Raw genomic sequence first — 19,433 nt, 5'->3', positions numbered from 1 at the left:
ATTATTTAGCATTAATTGAATCGATTATACAACCAATTTGACTTTGTTTTTACCAATCTACCAACAAGAAAACATTTAGTTGAATGGTAAATCTATATTGATAAACTGGGTAAATCAAGATGTAGCCTAGTTCTATTCACAATACAGGTGAATTAGTATTATTCAGTAGGAGTGTGTGCGTGCAGTGAGTTATTGAGCTTGTTTTAGCTGATATCATGGGGCTACAGATGATAAAAAATCCCTTCCATTTAGGACTTATTTTATTGTCAACTGCTAGGAGAACATGTTATTGTACTGTACTGATCAACCCCATTTGCATAGAATAAGTAATCTCTTATTTTATAAAAGTGTGCAATGTCTCTTTAAGAAAGTAATGATGTTGCCTCCTGGGTGGCGCAGTGGTTAAGGGCGGCAACATCATTTCAGGAGGCAACATCATTACTTTCTTAAAGAGACATTGCACACTTTTATAAAATAAGAGATTACTTATTCTATGCAAATGGGGTTGATCAGTACAATAAAATAACATGTTCTGTGCCACCAGAGATTCTGGGTTCGCGCCCAGGCTCTGGCGTAACCGGCCGCGACCGGGAGGTCCGTGGGGCGATGTACAATTGGCATAGCGTCGTCCAGGTTAGGGAGGGTTTGGCCGGAGGGATATCCTTGTCTCATCGCGCACCAGCGACTCCTGTGGAGGGCCGGGTGCAGTGCACGTTAACCAAGGTTGCCAGGTGCATGGTGTTTCCTCCGACACATTGGTGTGGCTGGCTTCCGGGTTGGATGCGCGCTGTGTTAAGTAGCAGTGACAAGAGACAAGATAGTAGCTACTAACAATTGGATACTTCGAAATTGGGGAGAAAAAGGGGGTACAATTTAAATAAATAAAAAAAGTAATTATGTCATTCACTATGCAGAATGTGGCTGTGGAATCTGACATTGTGGCTATTCATGGGTTGCATGTTTCGTCACAATATTGTTTTTAATGCTTGTTTTGGATTGATGCATCGTCAGTGAGTGCTGATGAAGATTTCAAATGTACTCTAGACATTACAGTGGCTTGGAAATACAATGACATTCAAAAGGAGGCAAATAATTAGTAGCAAAACTTTCGTCATCATTTTGATGTCACCAGATTGCCTTTGGATGCAGTATAATGTTAGCTAGCTACTTTATGTTCGATTGAGGGGAGGCCACTGGATATTAGCTAGCTAACGTTAGCATATTTTTGACGAACTTTGCTAGCTAATGCCATCTGCCAGTACATTTGACAACATGATAATGCTGGCAAAATTGTTTTCTACTGAATATTTGACTACTTTAGCAATGTCATCGTATTTCGAGGCACTATAGTTTAATTTAGACTAAACAGTAGTTAGATACCTTCCAGAATGACTGGGCTTAATCACCACTTTAGGGCACCAGCATGACGCGGGGTGGCTTGAGAACGTTCGTAACAATGAGAACGTTTGTAACAATGGCATGATGCGACCAAGTGACGAAGGTGCAACCTATGAATGGTGCTAGTGGAAACCAGATGGAAGGCGAGAGAGACGAAGAAGTTAATTACTTTTTGGTGGCTAGGGACGTTTTTGGTCACAATCAGCTCTGAAATCAGCATTTTTTGCGTGATGGTTTGCACATTATCACAAACAAAGTACTATTGTAGGGAATTCAGCTGTAAGCTAGCAAGGAAAGTTAGCCTACAATTAAAGCTGGAAGCTACCGGTTTCATCTTGCAGTTTTATAGTTTTATAACCTGTACGGACATTGTTTTGCGAAAAGCAATGAACAGTTTCAACATTTCTACATGCCGTGTTGCATTATTCAAGTTTGTTAACATCTGTGCAGCATGAGTGGGGACTGGGGAGCTATCAATGCAGCCCAGACAGCCCTAGCAATGAATGACTAAGTGGAGCAGGCACCATGCTCTTTGCACTATAAAGGGGCTGCGCTGATGCAGACTTGATCCTCTCAATCGCGTGAAACACACTTGACAGAAGTACTGTATGTAAAAAAAAATCTAGTACTGAACCGTTTTTTTTGGGGGGGGAGGGGGGGGGGGGGGTGTTTGTTGAAAAAGTAACAAAGTTTCGGTATTCTGTGCATCACTAGTGTGTGCTAAGATGTGGAGCGTCAGTACAGGTTCAAGTGTTCATCAGTCTGATGGCTTGTAGATAGAAACTGTCTCTGAGCCTGTTGGTATCAGACCTCATGTTCTGTTATCGTCTGCCCTACGGTAATGGAGTGAGCGACTCGGAGCTAAGGTGTGTGGGGTGCTTGACGATGCTGCGGGCCTTCCTCAGGCACTGTTTTGAGGGTGAATATGTTTGTGGGGAGTTGAGAGCCTATTATTGGATGCGCTGCTGCGTTGAAAAATCACAGATGTTCAGGACATTCTTTAGAGGCATAGCTGGCCTCTTGGCCTGGTGCAGCTGTCCTTTGAGATGTAAACAGTACAGATAATCAGAGAAGCCTGCCTGCAGACTACACACACACACACACACACACACACACACACACACACACACACACACACACACACACACACACACACACACAATATGCACACACACACAATATGCACACACACAATATGCACACACACACACACACACACGCACACAATATATGCACACACACACCTATGCGTACTGAAATTCCAAAGGCTTTGATCTTGTTCCTTCTGCCCCTGAGTCTCTAAGCGAACACACTTCCCGCACTGCATGCTGGGGAAAACAGGTTTTCTCGATGATGAAAGCCTGTCTCTCCTCACTTCTTCCTGATTCATAGTTAGGGCACCTTATTCTTTAGGTTCTGCTACAGGGCTTGACTGGGAAAAAGCTGATTGCTGGGTTAACTGATCTCACCTGTCAGTTCAACCGAACCTGATGGCTTCCCCTTTGCTGTTACAGGTGTAAAACCTGGTTTAAGGCAGGGATTCACATCTCTTCTACAGCTGGTGTAAATACAAATTGAAGGACTCTATGGTATAGTCAGTGTAAAACAGGTGAAAGACCATTATGGTGTAATTGGTGTAAACCCATGTAGAAGACCTCTATGGTGTAATTGGTGTAAAACCAGGTAGAAGACATCTATGGTGTAATCGGTGTAAAAACCAAGTAGAAGGCCTCTATGGTGTAATCGGTGTAAAACCAGGTAGAAGACCTCTATAGTGTAATCGGTGAAAAAACAGGTAGAAGACCTCTATGGTGTAATCGGTGTAAAACCAGGTAGAAGACCTCTATGGTGTAATCGGTGTAAAACCAGGTAGAAGACCTCTATAGTGTAATCGGTGTAAAACCAGGTAGAAGACCTCTATAGTGTAATCGTTGTAAAACCAGGTAGAAAACCTCTATAGTGTAATCGGTGTAAAACCAGGTAGAAGACCTCTATGGTGTAATTGGTGTAAAACCAGGTAGAAGACCTCTATGGTATAATCGGTGTAAAACCAGGTAGAAAACCTCTATGGTGTAATCGGTGTAAAACCAGGTAGAAGACCTCTATGGTGTAATCGGTGTAAAACCAGGTAGAAGACCTCTATGGTGTAATCGGTGTAAAACCAGGTAGAAGACCTCTATGGTGTAATCGGTGTAAAACCAGGTAGAAGACCTCTATGGTGTAATCGGTGTAAAACCAGGTAGAAGACCTCTATGGTGTAATCGGTGTAAAACCAGGTAGAAAACCTCTATGGTGTAATCGGTGTAAAACCAGGTAGAAGACCTCTATGGTGTAATCGGTGTAAAACCAGGTAGAAGGCAGGACCTCTCGTGGCTCGAAGCCATAATGCTGACTGACAGAGTCTAGAGGGAGGGAGAGAGACGCCAAGGTTGCTGCTCCTTTGTTCAGCATCTGTGAAGAGTTTAGCCAGATTACTCTGTAGAGAAGTTAGGCACACACACTCATGGAGGCATGCATGCACACAGTTACTAACATATACACAGTCACAGAGTCACACGTGCGCACGCACCGCACATGCACAGAGTAGGCACTCACGCATTCATATACACATGCACACACACACACACACAGTAGTGTTGCACGGTATACCTAAGCTTCGGTACTTTTTCGATACTTGAACATGGAAAAACGGTTGAGTACTAGAATTTATATTTTCGGTGTTTCTGTCAAATATATACGGATTGAGCGGATGGAGTCTGTCTACTAATTTATTTGAAACTTCTCAAGGGGGCAGTAGTAAGCTAGCCAGGGTTTTGACAAGCAAGTGAGAGGAGAGAGAAAATCCCGACTGCATGGCTTATTTTAATGAATACATCATACCTCCACGCCTGCAGCTTTTTGACCAAACTGTCTCCAGAAGTGAACTATGGGAATACGTTGCTTACAGAGCAGATGATGAGGGCCAGCCCACCGAAACAACTATGCAAAAGGTGTTACAAAGCAGTGCAGTGCAAGGGAGGTTTAGTTGCAAAACAACATAAAAAAAATGTTTTAAACTCTTTCACACATGACATTTGCATTGTAACGTTATTCTACTTGCAACTAAATTTGAATTATTTTTGAGTGACATTGACATTAACATATACTCAGTATGGCGTTCATTTGAGCATTATAATTGTTGTATGTGTATGTTGTTGTATGTGTCGAACTGCTTTGCTTTATCTTAGCCAGGTCGCAGTTGTAAATGAGAACTTGTTCTCAACTAGCCTACCTGGTTAAATAAAGGCGAAAAAAAAAAAAATATGATTACAACCTAAAAGTAGTGTGAAATGCCCTCATAACTTGGCTATGACAGCGATATATTTAGACTATGTCACGTTTGTCTGGGCTGGGCTTGCTAGCAGTAGCCAATAGCCAGCCAGCAGCCCTGGGTGGAGCATTGCACCCTGAGAGTTGAAATGCACTTTGGGAATTGTAGTGTGCTGTGTAAAATCCTTTGTATTTCTATGGTGTGTAGACTATTACAAAAAGCTCTAGAAGCTTCAGAAATTAGCTTCAAAGTTTTTTAAACATTTAGAATGCAAACTATTTATTTAATACATTACATTATTTATCTGTAATGATTAATGAATCATTGGTCCTATGTAATGTCATTTCACCCAAAATTATGGCCATAGATTATCAAATTATCCCTTGTATGTAGCAGATTACATTTTTAAACAGTTTAGATGTAATTGCACAATTATTTTGTATGCTGTGAGTCTCAGATATGGTTTTGCATAAGACAAATGTAATGTATAGGTTGTTTTCAATAAAGCTTCACAATAAGGTGTTGAACATTCGATTTGCATGCTGGGGGGCAAAGAGTCCCACAGCTCCGCTAAAAACATTGACAAGTGTGTGCCATTTTCAAGGGATTGTTAAATACATTTTTACTATTTGGTTGTAATATCATCACCTCTTGAAGAGCGTAGTCAGACCTACAATTTTCTGATTATTCCATGCAAAACAAATACACACATTTAGCTCTATCATCAGAGTTATACAGCAAGTAACTGCAACAACTGATCATGTAATTTCAGATACGTAGGTTAGCCTCACGATATCTCTCAATATTAGCCACCATTAATTGGATATTTGAGTGATATAAAAAAAAAACTATACCTGACAAGTATGAGTGGTTTGGTTAATTTCCCACCCTTTGTGGGCTTTGCTTGTCAAGCAGCTGATGGGCCCATGCAGTTAGCTAAACATAGTGACCTAATGTAATTTTTTCTCAAACCATTTTTTCACTAACCCATTTTCAAAATGGTTTTTAAGAGTATTTAATTACGGTTACTGCTATTGGAGGACCAAAAAAAGCCGATACCGATTAATCGGATGATTTTTTATATTTTTTATTTGTAATAATGACAATTACAACCATACTGAATGAACACTTATTTTAACTTAATGATACATAATAATACATCAATAAAATCAATTTAGCCTTAAATATAATTGAAACACGTTCAATTTGGTTTAAATAATGCAAAAACAAAGTGTTGGAGAAGAAAGTAAAAGTGCAATATGTGCCATGTAAAAAAACTCATGTTTAAGTTCCTTGCTCAGAACATGAGAACATATGAAAGCTGGTTGTTCCTTTTAACAGGAGTCTTCAATATTCCCAGGTAAGAAGTTTTAGGTTGTAGTTATTATATGAATTCTAGGACAATTTCTTTCTCTACCATTTGTATTTCATATACCGTTGACTATTGGATGTTCTTATAGGCACTTTAGTATTGCCAGTGTAACAGTATAGCTTCCGTCCCTCTCCTCGCCCCTACCTGGGCTCGAACCAGGAACACATCGACAACAGCAACCATCAAAGCAGCTTTACCTATTGCTCCACAAAATCCGCGGCCCTTGCTGAGCAAGGGGAACAACCACTCCAAGTCTCAGAGCGAGTGACGTTTGAAACGCTATTAGCGCGCACCCCGCTAACTAGCTAGCCATTTCACATCGGTTACGCAAGCCTAATCTCGGGAATTGATAGTCCTGAAGTCATAAACAACTGCTTGCAAATGCACAAAAGTGCTGTTTGAATGAATGCTTACGAGCCTGCTGGTGCCTACCATCACTCAGTCAGACTTCTCTATCATATCATAGACTTAGTTATAACACGATAACACACAGAAATACGAGCCTTAGGTCATTAATATGGTCGAATCCGGAAACTATCATATTGAAAACAAGATGTTTATTCTATCAGTGAAGTACGGAACCGTTCTGTATTTTATCAAACGGGTGGCATCCCTAAGTCTAAATATTTCTGTTACATTGCACAACCTTCAATGTTATGTCATAATTATGTAAAATTCTGGCAAATTAGGCGGCCCAAACTGTTGCATGTACACTGACTCTGCGTGCAATGAACGCAAGAGAAGTGACACAATTTCACCTGGTTAATATTGCCTGCTAACCTCGATTTTAGCAAGATATGCAGGTTTAAAAATATATACTTCTGTGTATTGATTTTAAGAAAGGCATTGATGTTTATGGTTAGGTACAGTCGTGTAACGATTGTCCTTTTTTTCGCAAATGCGCTTTTGTTAAATCATCCCCCGTTTGGCAAAGTTGGCTGTCTTTGTTAGGAAGAAATAGTCTTCACAGAGTTCGCAATGAGCCAGGTTAGCAGGCAACACAAAATATGCAGGTTTAAAAATATATACTTGTTTATTGATTTTAAGAAAGGCATTGATGTTTATGGTTAGGTACACATTGGAGCAAGACAGTCCTTTTTCGCGAGTACGCACCGCATCGATTATATGCAACGCAGGACACGCTAGATAAACTACTAATATCTTCAACCATGTGTAGTTAACTAGTGATTATGATTGATTGTTTTTTATAAGTTAAGTTTAATGCTAGCTAGCAACTTACCTTGGCTTCTTACTGCATTCGCATAACAGGCAGTCTCTGTCACGGTCGTCCTCCTCTTCATCTGAAGAGGAGAGGCGAAAAGGATCAGAGGACCAATATGCGGCGTGGTAAGTGTCCATGGTAAATCTTTAATCAAGAAAGTACTGAACACTGAAAACTATACAAAACCAGTAAACAAAATAACAACCTTGAAGCTAATGCGAGCTGCGCTAAAACAAGCCATCAACATAGACAATCACCCACAAACAAACAGTGCAACCCAGGCTACCTAAGTATGATTCTCAATCAGAGACTAATGACACCTGCCTCTGATTGAGAACCATACTAGGCCGAAACATAGAAATGCCCCAAAACATAGAAAAACAAACATAGACTGCCCACCCAACTCACGCCCTGACCATACTAAATAAATACAAAACAAATGAAATTAAGGTCAGAACGTGACAGTACCCCCCCCCCCCCAAAGGTGCGGACTCCGGTCGCAAAACCTTGACCTATAGGGGAGGGTCTGGGTGGGCGTCTGTCCGCGGTGGCGGCTGACCCCACTTCGCCATTGTCTTAGTCCGTCTCATTGTCCTAACCATGGCCACTCCTCTCAATGGACAGAGGGGCAGCAGCTCGGGACAGAGGGGCGGCAGCTCGGGACAGAGGGGCGGCAGCTCGGGACAGAGGGGCGGCTGCTCGGGACAGAGGGGCGGCTGCTCGGGACAGAGGGGCTCTGGCGCCTCTGGGCTGAGGGGCTCTGGCGCCTCTGGGCTGAGGAGCTCTGGCGCCTCAGACTCCGGCAGCAGCGCCGGACAGGCGGGAGACTCCGGCAGCAGCACCGGACAGGCGGGAGACTCCGGCAGCAGCGCCGGACAGGCGGGAGACTCCGGCAGCAGCGCCGGACAGGCGGGAGCCTCCGGCAACAGCGCCGGACAGGCGGGAGACTCCGGCAACAGCGCCGGACAGGCGGGAGACTCCGGCAACAGCGCCGGACAGACAAGACCACCTGCAGGGAGGAGACAGAGAGACAGCCTGGTGCGTGGGGCTGCCACAGGAACCACCAGGCTGGGGAGACCTTCAGGAGGCTTGGGATTAGGAGGAGGCACATGAAGGACCGGGCTGTGGGGGAGCACTGGAGCTCTGGTGCGCAACCTTGGCACCACTTCCCCAGGCTGGATAACCACTCTAGCCCGGACCCTCCAGAGTGCAGGCACAGGTTGAACCGGGCTGTGGGTAAGCACGGGAGATCTAGTGCTTACTACACGCACCTCTCCCTTAGGCTCCATTCCCACATTCGCCCGGCACGAGCGGAGTGCAGGCAGAGGACGCACTGCACCCTCCCAGCGCCCCGGAGACACAGCACGCAGAGCTGGCGCAGGATACCCTGGACCAAAACTGCGTACTGGTGACCAGACCCGATGAGCAGGCACCATACGCCCTGGCTCGATGCCCGCGCTCGCATGACACTCTCGGGGGGCTGTCCTATAGCGCACCGGGCTATGGACACGTACTGGCGACACCGTGCGCTTAACCGCATAACACGGTGCCTGACCAGTAACGCGCTGCTTATAATAACCACGAGGAGTGAGCGCAGGTCTGCTACCTGGCTTAGCTCCACCCCTCGTGTGCCCCCCCCCAACATTTTTGGGGGGCTGCCTCTCGTACCTGTGGCACTGCCGTGCTGCCTTCGCCAACCTCATTCTCCTGTTACCCTCCTGGCACTGCTCCATCGAATCCCAGGCGGGCTCCGGCACTCTCCCTGGGTCGATCGCCCGTCCGTCTATCTCCTCCCAAGTGGTGTAGTCCTGTGATGCTGGCCGCTGTTGTGGTTGCTGCTGCTGCTGTCGTCGCTGTCTTTTACCACGCCGCTTGGTCCTAGGTTGGTGGGTGATTCTGTCACGGTCGTCTTCCTCTTCATCTGAAGAGGAGAGGCGAAAAGGATCAGAGGACCAATATGCGGCGTGGTAAGTGTCCATGGTAAATCTTTAATCAAGAAAGTACTGAACACTGAAAACTATACAAAACCAGTAAACAAAATAACAACCGTGAAGCTAATGCGAGCTGCGCTGAAACAAGCCATCAACATAGACAATCACCCACAAACAAACAGTGCAACCCAGGCTACCTAAGTATGATTCTCAATCAGAGACTAATGACACCTGCCTCTGATTGAGAACCATACTAGGCCAAAACATAGAAATGCCCCAAAACATAGAAAAACAAACATAGACTGCCCACCCAACTCACGCCCTGACCATACTAAATAAATACAAAACAAATGAAATTAAGGTCAGAACGTGACAGTCTCCTCGTGGAGTGCAATGTAAAGCAGGTGGTTAGAGCGTTGGACTAGTTAACTGTAAGGTTGCAAGATTGAATCCCCGAGCTGACAAGGTAAAACTCTGTCGTTCTGCCCCTGAACAAGGCAGTTAACCCACCATTCCTAGGCCGTTATTGAAAATAAGAATGTGTTAACTGACTTGCCTAGTTAAATAAAGGATAAATAAAGGTGTAAAAATTTTTTTTTACATTAAATAAGCGCCCAAATCGGTGTCCAAAAATACTGATTTCCGATTATTATGAAATCGGCCCTAATTAATCGGCCATTCCGATTAATCGGTCGACCTCTAATCCAAATAGTGTTTGATTAGCTTGCCATCTATAGTAGTGATGACAGAAATCCGACTGACAACTTTACAAGGACGAGGACTTGCCGATTTTCAAGCACTTTCAAAAAGCCTCCTTTTGCTGCGATTACAGCTGTAAGTCGCTTGGGGTATGTCTCTATCAGTTTTGCACATCGAGAGACTGACATTTTTTCCCATTCCTCCTTGCAAAAGAGCTCGAGCTCAGTGAGGTTGGATGGAGAGCATTTGTGAACAGCAGTTTTCAGTTCTTTCCACAGATTCTCGATTGGATTCAGGTCTGGACTTTGACTTGGCCATTCTAACACCTGGATATGTTTATTTTTGAACCATTCCATTGTAGATTTTGCTTTATGTTTTGGATCATTGTCTTGTTGGAAGACAAATCTCCGTCCCAGTCTCAGGTCTTTTTTCTTCCAGAATGGTCCTGTATTTGGCTCCATCCATCTTCCCATCAATTTGTGGCAAACTTTAAACAACACTTTTTATGGATATCTTTAAGAAATGGCTTTCTTCTTGCCACTCTTCCATAAAGGCCAGATTTGTGCAATATACGACTGATTGTTGTCCTATGGACAGAGTCTCCCACCTCAGCTGTAGATCTCTGCAGTTCATCCAGAGTGATCATGGGCCTCTTGGCTGCATCTCTGATCAGTTTTCTCCTTGTATGAGCTGAAAGTTTAGAGGGACGGCCAGGTCTTGGTAGATTTGCAGTGGTCTGATACTCCTTCCATTTCAATATTATCGCTTGCACAGTGCTCCTTGGGATGTTTAAAGCTTGGGAAATATTTTTGTATCCAAATCCGGCTTTAAACTTCTTCACAACAGTATCTCGGACCTGCCTGGTGTGTTCCTTGTTCTTCATGATGCTCTCTGCGCTTTTAACAGACCTCTGAGACTATCACAGTGCAGGTGCATTTATACGGAGACTTGATTACACACAGGTGGATTGTATTTATCATCATTAGTCATTTAGGTCAACATTGGATCATTCAGAGATCCTCACTGAACTTCTGGAGAGAGTTTGCTGCACTGAAAGTAAAGGGGCTGAATAATTTTGCACGCCCAATTTTTCAGATTTTGATTTGTTAAAAAAGTTTGAAATATCCAATAAATGTCGTTCCACTTCATGATTGTGTCCCACTTGTTGTTGATTCTTCACAAAAAAAATACAGTTTTATATCTTTATGTTTGAAGCCTGAAATGTGGCAAAAGGTCGCAAAGTTCAAGGGGGCCGAATACTTTCGCAAGGCACTGTATATATATACACACAGTACTTGTCAAAAGTTTGGACACGCCTACTCATTCCAGGGTTTTTCTTTATTTCTACTATTTTCTACATTGTAGAATAATAGTGAAGACATAAAAACTATAAAATAACACATATGGAATCATGCAGTAATCAAAAAAGTGTTAAACAAATCAAAATATATTTCATATAGGAGATCCTTCAAAGTCGCCACCCTTTGCCTTGATGACAACTTTGCACACTCTTGGCATTCTCTCAACCAGCTTCATGAGGTAGTAAACTGTCATGCATTTCAATTAACAGGTTTGCCTTGTTAGAAGTTCATTTGTGGAATTTCTTTCCTTCTTAATGTGTTTGAGCCAATCAGTTGTGTTGTGACAAGGTAGTGGTGGTATACATAAGATAGCCCTATTTGGTAAAAGACTAAGTCCATATTATGGCAAGAACAGCTCAAAAAAGTAAAGGGAAATTACAGTTGATCATTACTTTTAGACATGATGGTAAGTCAAGCCGGAACATTTCAAGAACTTTGAAAGTTTCTTCAAGTGCTGTCGCAAAAAATGTCATGTCATGTGCTATGATGAAAGTGGCTCTCATGAGGACCACCACAGGAAAGGTAGACCAAGAGTTACCTCTACTGCAGATGACAAGTTCATTAGAGTTAACTGCACCTCAGATTGCAGCCCAAATAAATGCTTCACAGAGTTCAACAGACACATCTCAACATCAACTGTTCAGAAGAGACTGAGTGAATCAGGCCTTCAAGGTCTAATTGCTGCAAAGAAACCACTACTAAAGGACACCAATAATAAGAAGAGACTTGCTTGGACCAAAAAACATGATGAATGGACATCAGTCCTTTGGTCTGGGTGGCTACCTTTAAGAAACGAAAATCTAAAATATAATTTGATTTATTTAACACTTTTTTGTTTACTACATGATTCCATATGTGTTATTTCATAGTTTTGATGTCTTCAGTATTATTCTACAATGTAGAAAATAGTAAAAAATAAAGAAAGACTGGTACTGTATATTGATTGACACAACTTTGACACAAATGTATAATTTGTAAAAAATGTAATATTAAAAAAAACCATTTAGTTATTTGTGACATTTGACTGTGTAAAACCTAGCAGTACTACTTATTTTTCTGAAAGTACGGCAGGTATATAGCATTTTGCCCAAAGAAATTAACATTTGTGTCTCAGAAACTGAAACGTTCAAGTGATAGATTTTAAACAAATACATGTTTGTCATTGAACAACCAAATTTTACATAGTTTACATAGTGAAAAAACACCATTCTCTTTCATAATATCTTTTAACAATAAAAACGAATTTACCAACATTTCCGAAAATCTCTTGACCACCAAATTTTGTTACGTTATACAGAGGCACACGACAGCCTGCTTGGAGTTTTCCAAAATGCCCCTAAAGACAATTTGACCATGAGAAACATGATTCTCTGGTCTGATGAAACCAAGATAGAACTCTTTTGCCTGATTGCCAAGTGTCACATCTGGATGAAATTTTTCACCATCACTACAGTGAAGCATGGAGGTGGCAGCATCATGCTGTGGGGATGTTTTTCAACGGCACGGACTGGGAGACTAGTCAGGATCAAGGCAAAGATGAACGGAGAAAATTACCGGGAAATCCTTGTTGAAAACCTGCTCCAGAGTGCTCAGGACCTCAGACTGGGGGGCGAAGGTTCACCGTGCAACAGGAAAACAACTCTAAGCACACAGCCAAGACAATGCAGGAGTGGACAAGTCTCTGAATGTCTTTGAGTGGTCCAGCCAGAGCCTTGAACCCTAAAAACTCTGGAGAGACCTGAAAATAGCTGTGCAGCAATGCTCCCCATCTAACTAACCTGAAAGAGCTTGAGAGTATCTACAGAAAAGATTACAGGTGTGCCAAGCTTGTAGGGTCATACCCAAGAAGACTCAAGGCTGTAATCGCTGCCAAAGGTGCTTCAACAAAGTACTGAGTAAAGGGTCTGAATACTTACAGTTGAAGTCGGAAGTTTACATACACCTTAGTCAAATACATTTAAACTCACTTTTTCACAATTCCTGACATTGAATCCTAGTAAAAATTCCCTGTGTTAGGCCAGTTAGGATTACCACTTTATGTTAGGAATGTGAAATGTCAGAATAATAGTATAGAGAATGATTTATTTCATATTTTATTTCAACACATTCCCAGTGGGTCAGAAGTTTACATACACTCAATGAATATTTGGGACGGCAGATGGCCTAGTGGTTAGCGCGTTGGACTCATAACTGAAATGTTGCAAGATCAAATCCCCCAGCGTTCTGCCCCTGAACAAAGCAGTTAACCCATTGTTCCTAGGCCATCATTGAAAATAAGATTTTGTTCTTAACTGACTTGCCAAGTTAAATAAAGGGGAAAAAAATACCAAATTTGGTAGCATTGCCTTTAAATTGTTTAACTTGGGTCAAACGTTTCGGTTAGCCTTCATCAAGCTTCCCAAAAAGTACAATCTTTGTCCCCATGTGCAGTTGCAAACCGTAGTCTGCCTTTTTTATGCCGATTTTGGAGCAGTGGCATCTTCTTTGCTGAGCGGCCTTCAGGTTATGTCAATATAGGACTCGTTTTACTGTGGATATAGATACTTTTGTACCGGTTTCCTCCAGCATTTTCACAAGGTCCTTTGCTGTTGCTCTGGGATAGATTTGCACTTTTTGCACCAAAGTACGTTCATCTCTATGAGACAGAATGCGTCTCCTTCCTGAGGGGTGTGACGTCTGCGTGGTCCCATGGTGTTTATACTAACGTATTATTGTTTGTACAGATGAATGTGGTACCTTTAGGTGTTTGGAAATTGCTCCCAAGGATGAACCAGACTTGTGGAGGTCTAGCATTTTTTTCCTGAGGTCTTGGCTGATTTCTCTTGATTTTCCCATGATGTCAAGCAAAGAGGCACTGAGTTTGAAGGTAGGTCTTGAAATACATCCACAGGTACACCCCCAATTGACTCAATTTATGTAAATTAGCCTATCAGAAGCTTCTAAAGCCATGACATAATTTTCTGGAATTTTCCAAGCTGTTTAAAGGCACAGTCAACTTAGTGTATGTAAACTTCTGACCCACTGGAATTGTGATGCAGTAATTTATAAGTGAAATAATCTGTCTGTAAACAATTGAACGGAAAACATGTATTGTGTCATGCACAAAGTAGATGTCCTAACCGACTTGCCAAAACTATAGTTTGTTAACAAGACATTTGTGGAGTGGTTGAAAAACTAGTTTTAATGACTCCAACCGAAGTGTATGTAATCTTCCGACTTCAACTGTATGTAAATGTGATATTTCAGTTTTTCTCTTTAATAAATTTGCAAACATTTCTAAACATCTTTTTGTCATTATGGGTATTGTGTGTAGATTGATGGGAGAAATAAACAATTTAATACATTTTAGAATAAGGCTGTAACTTAAGGCAAAATGTGGAAAAAGTAAAGGGGCCTGAATACTTTCCAAATGCACTGTATAGCGTTTTGGAATAAATTAAATTTGTGAGTGTTAAATCCTAGAATGCAACAATACAAATGCAATAACAATTACTTTTTGTTGTTGTTTTTGTTTGTTTTGTTTGCCTTTCAGTTGGAGGTAGGTGGGAGGAAGAAATTCTAAATATCTTTTGCTTCATATTTAGATTAAACTTTGAGAAGAAAGGGTTCCAAATTAGTTATTCGGCTCTCCCCATAGAAGAACCCTTTTTAGTTCCAGGTAGAACCCTTTTTGGAAAGGGTGGAACTCAAAAGGGTTCTACCTGAAACCCAAAAGCGTTCTTCAAAGGGTTATCCTATGGGGAAAGCCGAAGAACCCTTTTAGGTTCTAGATAGCACCTTTTTTTTGTAGAGTGTAGAGTTAAAGAGAAGCTGACAGGACGTTGCCTTTTTTCAACAATGTAGTTAGTTATTCATAATGTAACTGCCCTTTGATCACTATGCCTTTTTTCAACAATGTAGTTAGTTATTCATAATGTAACTGCTCTTTGATCACTATGCCTTTTTTCAACAATGTAGTTAGTTATTCATAATGTAACTGCCCTTTGATCACTATGCCTTTTTTCAACAATGTAGTTAGTTAGTTATTCATAATGTAACTGCCCTTTGATCACTATGCCTTTTTTCAACAATGTAGTTAGTTATTCATAATGTAACTGCCCTTTGATCACTATGCCTTTTTTCAACAATGTAGTTAGTTAGTTATTCATAATGTAACTGCCCTTTGATCACTATGCCTTTTTTCAACAATGTAGTTAGTTATTCATAATGTAACTGCCCTTTGATCACTATGCCTTTTTTCAACAATGTAGTTAGTTATTCATAATGTAACTGCCCTTTGATCACTATGCCTTTTTTCAACAATGTAGTTAGTTAGTTATTCATAATGTAACTGCCCTTTGATCACTATGCCTTTTTTCAACAATGTAGTTAGTTATTCATAATGTAACTGCCCTTTGATCACTATGCCTTTTTTCAACAATGTAGTTAGTTATTCATAATGTAACTGCTCTTTGATCACTATGCCTTTTTTCAACAATGTAGTTAGTTAGTTATTCATAATGTAACTGCCCTTTGATCACTATGCCTTTTTTCAACAATGTAGTTAGTTAGTTATTCATAATGTAACTGCCCTTTGATCACTATGCCTTTTTTCAACAATGTAGTTAGTTATTCATAATGTAACTGCCCTTTGATCACTATGCCTTTTTTCAACAATGTAGTTAGTTATTCATAATGTAACTGCCCTTTGATCACTATGCCTTTTTTCAACAATGTAGTTAGTTATTCATAATGTAACTGCCCTTTGATCACTATGCCTTTTTTCAACAATGTAGTTAGTTATTCATAATGTAACTGCCCTTTGATCACTATGCCTTTTTTCAACAATGTAGTTAGTTATTCATAATGTAACTGCCCTTTGATCACTATGCCTTTTTTCAACAATGTAGTTAGTTATTCATAATGTAACTGCCCTTTGATCACTATGCCTTTTTTCAACAATGTAGTTAGTTATTCATAATGTAACTGCTCTTTGATCACTATGCCTTTTTTCAACAATGTAGTTAGTTATTCATAATGTAACTGCCATTTGATCACTATGCCTTTTTTCAACAATGTAGTTAGTTATTCATAATGTAACTGCCCTTTGATCACTATGCCTTTTTTCAACAATGTAGTTAGTTATTCATAATGTAACTGCTCTTTGATCACTATGCCTTTTGGAGGCGTGCATGCGTGCTTATAAGTCTGAAAAGTTGAGGCTATGGATGAATGGCCACACTCCTAGCACTCTTGTTGATGCTGGTAAAATAAACAGGAGGGGGCGAGGAAGTTGTGTTTATTTATTTGGACATCCATGCATTGGACATCTCTGTGCAGACATGGCTACGTTAACAGGAAATGAAAGCATTTTGAACCTGCTGTGATGGTTCATTGTGGTTCTGAGCAAAACCCAACTGGTTATTTAGCTGAAGTTGTCATGTGGTGTATCGTAATTATTGGTGAATTTGATACAGTATATGATGGTCGAAGGTTGGAGAATGCTTGTGAGATGAGCGCGAGATAGAGTTAGCCATTCAATTGAAATTGATTGAACCCATAATGTTTTGATTAAAAAACATACTCATGTTGACCAAGGTTGCGCTGGTATTCATTTCCTGATGATATTTCTCACTGCCTGTCGATGTATGCTTTCTCGTGGTCAAGACTGGCACACTATTCATCCTCTGATATTGTCTACCTCCCTCCATGTCTGTCCATGTAGACTCTCCCTCCCATTAACCCTTCCATTGTCTTCCGCCTGTAGGAGAGTCCACGGCTGCTGCCGGTGCCGCCACTGCAGCTTTACGGCCTCTGACACCTCATCACTTCTGGATCACTTCAACACGGCCCACTGCCAGGATTCCTCCACCTCCTCTCATCCCTCCGCTTCCTCCGCCACCACCAATGGCTGCTCCGCCACCACCCCCTCCACCCTCAGCATCAAGGAGGAGAGCAAGGGCGACCTCAAGCTCTACAGTCTGGTTCCCCCGGAGGGTCGCGCCGCTGAGGCAGGGCCGGGTGCCGAGGGAGGGGTGAAGAGTGAGGCCCTGGACGAGAAGGACACCCAGGGCCCCAAGGGATGGGTGGAGGCCAGAGAGGCCCAGGCCCAATCCCACGCAGCAGGCCTAGTATGGGTGCCTAAGGAGCGGGCCGGGGACATACTGAGGGGTAGTCCGGCCCAGTATCCCCAGGGCGCCCTGCATCTACTCAATGCTGTGGCCGCCTCTCAGGAGCAACAGCACCACCAGCAGAAGGGGGGGTCAGCGGTGCTCAGGGACTCCCCAGGCCTGGTGTTCAGCCTGGGGGGGGTCGACACCAAGGCCTTCCTGTCAGGACAGCCCCAGGGCGGTGCCGAGAAGCCCGGGCATCTGGTGCAGCAGTACTCCTCACCCACCGAAGGCAAGGCCGCCAAGGAGGAGTCCCAGTCGCTCCTAAGGGTAAGTAAATTCTCCACTCTCTCTCCTTCCTCACCCTCTCTCTTGTTTTGTTTTTTTCACTCCACTACCCATCTCTGTTCATGAAAACAGCCTATTTTGGACTATTCTCCTGTGTTTTAATGGCCTAAGTTCTGCTGCTGTGCTCTGCTGGAGGTCACTGCAGTGCAGAGAGAGAGAGAACCAAGGCGGAAGCCATTTTGAAGCCATCGTCCCTGAATGATGAATGGTGGTGCTCCGAGTTGTGCCACACCAGAGAGCCTCTGTTATGTTCTCATCCCTCACATCCTTCTCATCCTTAGAGTCTCGCTCTAGTCTCCCACCATGTTTATCAATCCCCCAAAGCTGATGTTTGTCTCCCCTGCTCGGCCTTAATGAGGTAAGACCAAGCCAGCAGAACAGCAGAATGAACCGCCTCTGGTTAGTTCTCCCTCTCTCTGAGCTCCGACCGGTCTAATTGAGATATTGTTTCCAGCCACCCTGAGACTTACAGACACGACAATGGCTATATCTCTCTCTCTCTCTCACACACACACACACACACACACACACACACACACACACACACACACACACACACACACACACACACACACACACACACACACACACACACACACACACACACACACACACACGCGCGCACCACAGCTAAAAACAATGGTTCAATGAAGAATCGGAGAGAAAACAAATGTCTGGCTATTTGTCAATAGAGGCCTTCCTTTCTGTATGCAGCTGCTTTTAATTCAGAGATAAGAATCTCCCATTAAGACTTGATTGACTCAGTGCGGTTTGTATTGAATCTGTCTCGCTGGTTCATTTGGCTTTGGAGTTAATGTTCTCACTCATTCTGGCACTCCCAACGGGTCTTTGGCTTTTTGGATCCGACATCGTCGTTTGATTCCCAGGCTGTCAATCATGTCTTTCAGCGGACATCAGCACATAGTGTACAAGTTAATAAATAACATATATCAACACAGCGGCCATCTTGAAGGCCTCTTCGCAATGATTTGGAGACTTGACAGCAGAGAAAACTTTGAGTCATCAGCCCACACCTCACACACTGTCAGAGAGAAGAGATCACACTGATTACAAAGATTAGCAGCAGTATCTGGCATGTGTGTGTGTATGTGTGTGTGCGTGTTCTGTGTTTATACTGTACAGTGCAGTGGAGGCTTCAGCATCGGGATATTTGCCAAAAAATGCCTGCAGGCCCCATTCAGTCATGCTTAGTGCGTTTCATAAATATCTACAAAACTGGGTTTAAAGTCAGAGATAAGACTGGCGGTGCAGACTATTTTTGGGGCTTGTCTGTAGTTATAAAGGTGTGGAGAGACATGGCGTGGCAGGAACAGACTGCCTTAGAATTCACCATTAGAAGAAGACAATTGCCTCACAAAGAGGCCTTTAATGTAATTCTTCCGAAGTTGGTCTCCAATCGAAATATCTTCTCTCCAAGGTCAGGCAATTGTATATATTTCAGTGTGGATTCAACGGCTTCATGACATGTCTGCATATGTTATGTCTAGCGTTTACTTTGAACTGAAGCAGGGCTGGACTTAACAGAGGGAGGTGGGAGGTGGTGGCGGGTTATCCCACAAAGCTCTGACATCATCTCTTGCTCCCATCTGCTGTGCTTCACCCACGTTTCATTCAACCCCTTTGACACAGAACATTGAGAAACTGTCAGCTGCCCACGGGGACAGCAGCACTTCCTACGAGCT

General features: G+C 42.6%; 1 protein-coding gene across 4 annotated transcripts in view; it reads left to right on the top strand.

The window, feature by feature from the left end:
• The window catches only part of trps1 (trichorhinophalangeal syndrome I), a 178,561-nt gene that overhangs the window by 61,486 nt on the left and 97,642 nt on the right, over positions 1-19,433 (top strand). For all 4 annotated transcript variants that reach the window (XM_036971846.2, XM_036971843.2, XM_090227756.1 and 1 more), the window contains one exon: positions 17,040-17,712. In XM_036971846.2, coding sequence (XP_036827741.2) covers positions 17,040-17,712 — 673 coding nt within the window. The remainder of the gene's footprint in view (positions 1-17,039; positions 17,713-19,433) is intronic.

This window comes from Oncorhynchus mykiss, chromosome 30 (assembly GCF_057628025.1).
Source record: "Oncorhynchus mykiss isolate SJ-2025 chromosome 30, ASM5762802v1, whole genome shotgun sequence".
Classification (NCBI taxonomy): domain Eukaryota; kingdom Metazoa; phylum Chordata; class Actinopteri; order Salmoniformes; family Salmonidae; genus Oncorhynchus; species Oncorhynchus mykiss.
The sequence above is the reverse complement of the archived record's forward strand: the minus strand, read 5'-3'. Positions and strand labels throughout refer to the sequence as shown.